Source organism: Nanorana parkeri, unplaced genomic scaffold, assembly GCF_000935625.1.
Source record: "Nanorana parkeri isolate BGI_ZX_2015 unplaced genomic scaffold, ASM93562v1 scaffold2571, whole genome shotgun sequence".
NCBI classification, from domain to species: domain Eukaryota; kingdom Metazoa; phylum Chordata; class Amphibia; order Anura; family Dicroglossidae; genus Nanorana; species Nanorana parkeri.
In genome coordinates, this window is record NW_017308839.1 from 99,639 (window position 1) to 105,917 (window position 6,279).

General features: G+C 38.8%; 1 protein-coding gene across 1 annotated transcript in view; it reads right to left on the reverse strand.

The window, feature by feature from the left end:
* Positions 1-3,508: 3,508 nt before the first annotated feature.
* FUT8 (fucosyltransferase 8) overlaps positions 3,509-6,279 on the reverse strand; it is a gene marked incomplete at its 5' end in the record, with an annotated part of 23,830 nt that continues 21,059 nt past the window's right edge. The window contains one exon of the mRNA XM_018573848.1: positions 3,509-4,539. Within this exon, the coding sequence (XP_018429350.1) occupies positions 4,222-4,539 (318 nt within the window). The remainder of the gene's footprint in view (positions 4,540-6,279) is intronic.

The following is a 6,279-nucleotide window of genomic DNA, read 5'->3' on the forward strand; positions in this document are numbered from 1 at the left end:
CAGGTGGAAGCACAATAAATATAACAAAAGTGCAAGTTGGCCTTAAATATATGCACTAAAATTACAGTACAATAGTAAAATAAAATTGTATTTACACACTGAATATAGTTCATATCTTTAAGATGTCATCTTTTACTAATGTCACACAGTCTAAAAAAAAACAAAAAAGTGATCAGTATTCATTTAGATTTACCTGTGGTGCTATTTTCCTAATGTTTACATTGGCTTGGTAGGCTAATGTTATAAAATAAGTGTGAATGGGAGGTGCTGCATCTAGGAATTTTTCGTTCAAGCAAGCGGAATAAAGGCTTTTATTTAAGGAGTGCAATGGCTCCAGTTAGACTGCTTTCAGGCCAATTGGAAGGTCACAGATAAACCTTAGGAAGGTGAGTGACTAACAGTGGCATGTTAAATGTTAGGAGCCTGAAAGGATTTATTCAACTGCAGTAACAAGCCAACACTATTCCCACACCATCATCAGGTTTTACAATACTGTATAGTAATACTAACAGATTTTATACATTATATATATATACAGGTGAAACTCGAATAATTAGAATATCGTGGAAAGTTCATTTATTTCACTAATGCAACTTAAAAGGTGAAACTAATATATGAGAGAGACTCATTACATGCAAAGCAAGATAATTCAAGCCGTGATTTGTCATCATTGTGATGATTATGGCTTACAGCTCATGGAAACCCCAAGAACCCCAAATCCACAACCTCAAAAAAGTAGATTATTACATGCAATCAATAAAGCAAGGATTGTACATAGAGCAATATCGGACCTCTGAAAAGTACAAGCATGCATATGTACTCAGTACTTGGTTTGGGCCCCTTTTGCAGCAATTACTGCCATTACTTTTGCACGATATTCTAATTATTCGAGTTTCACCTGTATATATATTTATTTTTTTGAGGAGAAAGGCTGGAATAATTTTAAAAACCACTAGTTGCTGAAACGTTTCCACTATCGGTTACATACTTCATCAGTCATTGTTCCGAGTCCCTTTTCCTCCATCCTATACAGTATTGTAACCCCTAATCATAGGGATACACATTTTTAGCCTCTGAAATGTTGACTTGTTACACTGGATTCCAATAATGTAAAAAAAATGCTTTCAGATTTGAAAAACAATTGGTGTGGCGCTCTTATTAACATAATTTCCCAAAGGTTAGAAATGCTCATCATTTAAGGCATTCACAAAGGGGCTTATACTGCACATCTCTCCTGTTTCCAGGGACAATCTATCTCGACCTGCCTCATGTAAACCAGCACACCTGCGATTCCCGCCGCAAGAATCCATAGGTTCTTGCCACAGAAATCTCGGAAATCAGCATAAGCCCCCGTGTGAATGGGGCCTTAGGGTGGCCATAAATGAGATGATAATCAAAAGCAATGCTCCTGATTAAAGCATCACTTGTGATGACTCAGCAGCTTCAGAACTTTGTAGATACTTATTTAGGGTTAGGCAAATATCTTACTGCCCATAAATTCTGGAGAGAGAGCTGCTCTTCTATGGGTAGATAACGCATGTGTCTGTGTGCTCTTCAATTGTATTAACCTGTTGCGAGCTGATGCATGGATGAAGAATCCATGAGGTAAGAGATTTGTTTGTTCTATCCACAGGAAAAAGAACAGTTAGAACTTAGTTGCAGAGACTTTACAACATGTTGTGAAACCTCTGTGTGCAATAATAAAAAACAAACAAAAGAAAAGCAACACCTTTTGGCACTAAGAATACCGTATATACTCGAGTATAAGCTGAGTTTTTCAGCCCATTTTTTGTGCTGAAAAGTGCCCCCCCTCGGCTTATACTCGAGTCAGCCTCTCAGTGGTCAACAAAGCTCAACTCCTAAATGACACAATAGTCTCATGGCTACTGTAAACGATTATTCAAGTGTGTGTGAAGGCAAAACTTTAGTTTTGGATAGAGTGAGGGAGAGGTAAGTCCTCTGCCAAGTTTTTATTGCAGTCTTGAGTACCCCACTGGTGACCCTGATCACCGAATTAAAAAAGGGGAAGCCCTAATCCTTAGAGTCGTCATAAGAGCAAGATATGAGTGGACATTTTCAAACGGGGGGACAAATGTCCTGCTGAAAACTCTCTAAGATGGGTGCTCCTCTCACTTGCGGTTGCATCTCCAAGACAGAAAGTGAAGGAAAATCTTCCAAGGACACAGAAGGCAAAAAATAAGGTTGTAACCCTTAGCTACTACATCCAAAACGAATGAAAAATGTGGGCTATGAAGCCAATGTCCTCAGAAAACAGAGGAGGTTAAACAAATGTTGTCAACACCAGTATTATACAGCTTAATTTTACATGTGTAGGCTACACTGAAGAAAAAAAAAGGTCATGGTTAGTTTATTTTTTTTGGTCATAACGTTGTAGGTTGTGTGACAGAGTATTACATGTTTAGCATAAGTATAAGTGGTCAGTAAAATGGGCGACTTTTCCAACTTCCAAAGTGAACAAACTGTTGTTGTCCATTTAGTTTGATGCTTCAAGGACAACAGTCTTTACAGTTATGACTGCATACAGAAAGCAAGGCAAAACGTCCCAGGTTAAGTACAGTGACTGGAAAAAGAAATTTAAATTTAGCATTAGTTATCGTTCTTCCATGGTGTTAGCTATGTAAAGTTCTCTGCAGATTGTTTTTGTAAAAGCACGATCTTCAAGGTGGTAACTGAGTTCTGCTGTCACTTTTACTACAGTGGTTCTTTGTTGTTTGGCCACAATCCTTATTTTGAGAGTTTGACAGTTCCTGCCATTTAATTTCAGTTTGCCCACTATTCTTCTTTGCTGATTAAGTTTTGCCATATTTTGTATATGCAGTCAAAGCTATGGAGACAGTTGCTCTTAAAAAACAAAATGATTTGGCTGCTATGATTACAGACACCCCTGCCAAAATGGGCACCAACAATTTGTCCTCTTTAAAAATCATCTTCAAAAATCTTTCAAAGCACTGATTTTACTGACCACTTTTACTAACCTTTGCTGAACATGTGTAATGTATTGGCATACCTAGTCAGCATAGACCAAAAAAAATGAAATGTGATCACAATTTTTGTTTCTTTTCTCCACACCATATATGTTGAAGAAATAAAAACCAAAACACCTTTTTATGGAAATGTGGATGTTTCAAAAGAAGGGAGATACATTCTTTGGGTCAATATTATACCACAAAGGACCAAGTTCACATAAAGTGATATCTTGTATAGGCTGCAGACCCAATAGAATGGGCAGAAGAAGGGTTTGCACATAACATTCATTTTTGTGGCTTTGGGGAGGGGAATCCCCAAACATTTTCTCCTTAAAAAGGTTCACTATCCCAGATAACAATTTTAATTAATTTATCACTTTTGGATTTATTCCATTTAGAAGACAACTACTCCCCTATAAACTATGGCTCCCACAAAGTCTATCAAACTCTGATATCTTCCAAATATAATAAAAAATATGAAAAACATTATGTACTTCGCATATGCTGTACGGTAACATTACATAAATATTTAACAGTCTGAAAACAATAAAAAATGTCAATTTGGTATTATTTAATTGTTTGTTATCAAAGACAATGAATGCCAAGAACACTTATTTGAAAATCAGCTCAAAGTTTTTGTACAAAAAATAATAATCCTCCTACAGTAACAAATAATGAATGGTTTTGTCTGTCTGATGGACCATTCATTTACTAAACAATAAAGTGACATTTTATCAAGAGGGCTCCTTTCAGCAAATGTTCTTAAGTAAAATAATCTAACTTCATTATGAATCCTGGATAGGAGAAAATCTTGTCTTTGAAATAAACAGTAGTTCACACCGTACCCGATTCTTCATTGACAGGTAACTTACTGGTCATAGGCACCTTTTAAAAAACTGCACGCATAAAATATCTTCACATGACTCTGACTGTCCAACTTGGTTGTCTTACATTTGTGAGTCACTTTCCATTAAGGACAGGAGGTAAAGATCATATTCTATTACCCAGCCATCGAACAGACCCGTTAGTATTCTCATTAAACTTGCACAAGTATAGAATTTCTTAGTAAAAGATCTCTCAACATGGTCAAAGAATAATAAATTGGTTTAAAATTCCTTTTGTCATATTCCATGTGAAACAGCTGCTTTATTCACATATAAATTAAAATGGCAGTTTTCTTTATCTTTTTAACAGCTGCAATGGCACATAATTTTCAAGAATAAGTCATCTGCTCTTAATTATTGGCTTCAGGGTAAGTAGGATATTTCACAGTCTCAATTTTTTCCTTAACTTTGTAAGAGGGGTAGAGACCAGTCCTTCCCAGTTTGCGGTTAATGCCCTTTGAATAGCCATCCCAGTGGTTTCCAGCTACTCCAATAATGTCCCCAGGTTCCATAGGGATTTCATCAGGGTTCCTTGGATTGTGGGGATATATCGCAATTTGGTTGTGAGCATTCTGTCCTCCAAAGTAATAAATATCATCCAAGGAATGAAAGTTGGCTGAAGCATCTGGATGAAGTGTTTGCATGATTTCATAGGCAACTCGGCAGACCTATGCAAAAACAATTACAAAATAAAAGATGAAAATATATACAACACATCCCATGTGATTAGTTCATTTCAATGAACATCAGTACATTTACAATAAAAAGTTAAATATGCAGCCAGCTATTACATTTAAATTGGAAAAATTCAGTACCCGCTCTTCTATAGGATTCCCATAGAAAAGTAATATCTTACCGCTGTTCCCAGTTTTCCTCTGAATTCAATACTGGAAATGGTCAACAGTAGTACTTCGGGAAAAGCAATAGCTTCTCTAGGTGCTGTTTGGCGTATTTTAAGTTGGCTAGTTTGTGGGACTGATGCAACAAAAATGACTAACAAGTAACACATTTTGCCCAGGGTATGTACATTTATGAGCACCATTGTAAACTATAAATTGTAAATTGATTTAAAAAAACATATTGCCCTTCAAAGCAGGGCTTGGAGCCAGCTTGTGTTTATCTAAACAATGGGAGCAAACTTTATTTTGCCCTTTATTACTTACTTTAAAAGACTTCCCTTGTGTACATAAAACAGTTACAGTTTCTTTCATCTACCACAAGTTTTGTCTTGAGGCAATGGTTGTATACCTGTGCACCCTAATTCTTCCTACTATCTCATTGCTTTGCATCAAAAGGGAGTTGTGAAATGGTTGTAACATAGCATGATTTACCCTTTCGCTGCCACTGGCGTAAGGCTTAGGCAGTAACAACATGAAGACAGGCTCTCAGCTGCTACAGCAGTCAGGAGTTTGATTACCTCTTTTCTGTAAGCTGTTGGCTTGCTAGTTAAGTTAGCACTTCTACATGCTCACAAAAGCAACCCCCACTGCCATGTGTCCCTGGCTCACTTGTCCTTCCTGGGTGCCCGGGGTCTCAATGGTGAATGTAAGTATGGAGAGCAGTGGGAGATCAGTGTACACCTGTTTGCTGATGCCCTTGTGAAGAACGAACCTGGAAGCTTTCAGCTCTGATCACTTCTAGGTTAAGCAATGTTATTCCCTGTCTTCCATGGTCAGGGAAGGAGAAGGCAAGTGAGCACCATCTGTGCTCGGTCAGCTTCAAAAGACTGCAAAGGTGACACTAGGATGGTTTTTCACAGAAGAGCCCAAGGATCCAGCCCTGGCTGCGGCTGATCCTTCGGTTCACTTCGGCCACCTGAGCCCTGCGGCTCAGTTGAACCGAAGGGCTGCTGTACGGGCTATTCGCAATAGCCCGTACAGCAGCCCAAGGCAGCCGAGCCCAATGCATATGCTTCGGCTCGGCTGAACCGTAGTGACAGCTGAAGAATGGAAAAAGGTTGGCCAAATGACAGCTGGGTGGAGCCAGCCGTGATCTCACGGCTCGCTCTGCCCAGTCATAATGACAAATCAGCGTCCCCAATGACATGGGGACGCTGATCTATAATTACCAAATAGGCAGAGCCGCCCGTGACGTCATGGCCGAATCTGCCCAGTTGTTTTGTTTTTTTGCCTGGGACCTGCTAGAACACTCAAGTAGGTGCCGGCCAATAGTAAAAAGTTGGGCGGAGCCAGCAGTGATGTCACCGCTAGCCCCGCCCAATTCTTTATATTTTGAAGGCATCTGTCAGATTCAAAGATTTTTTCTAAAGCCTGTCGTCTCTTTTAAACTTTTAATTTAACCCTTTAGTGAATGGGTAGGGGTATATACCCCTTACTCATTCACAATGGGGGTGCATCTGGGTGCCCCTTTATTAAAGGGGTAACCCAATGTGAATAAGCCCCCCCCCC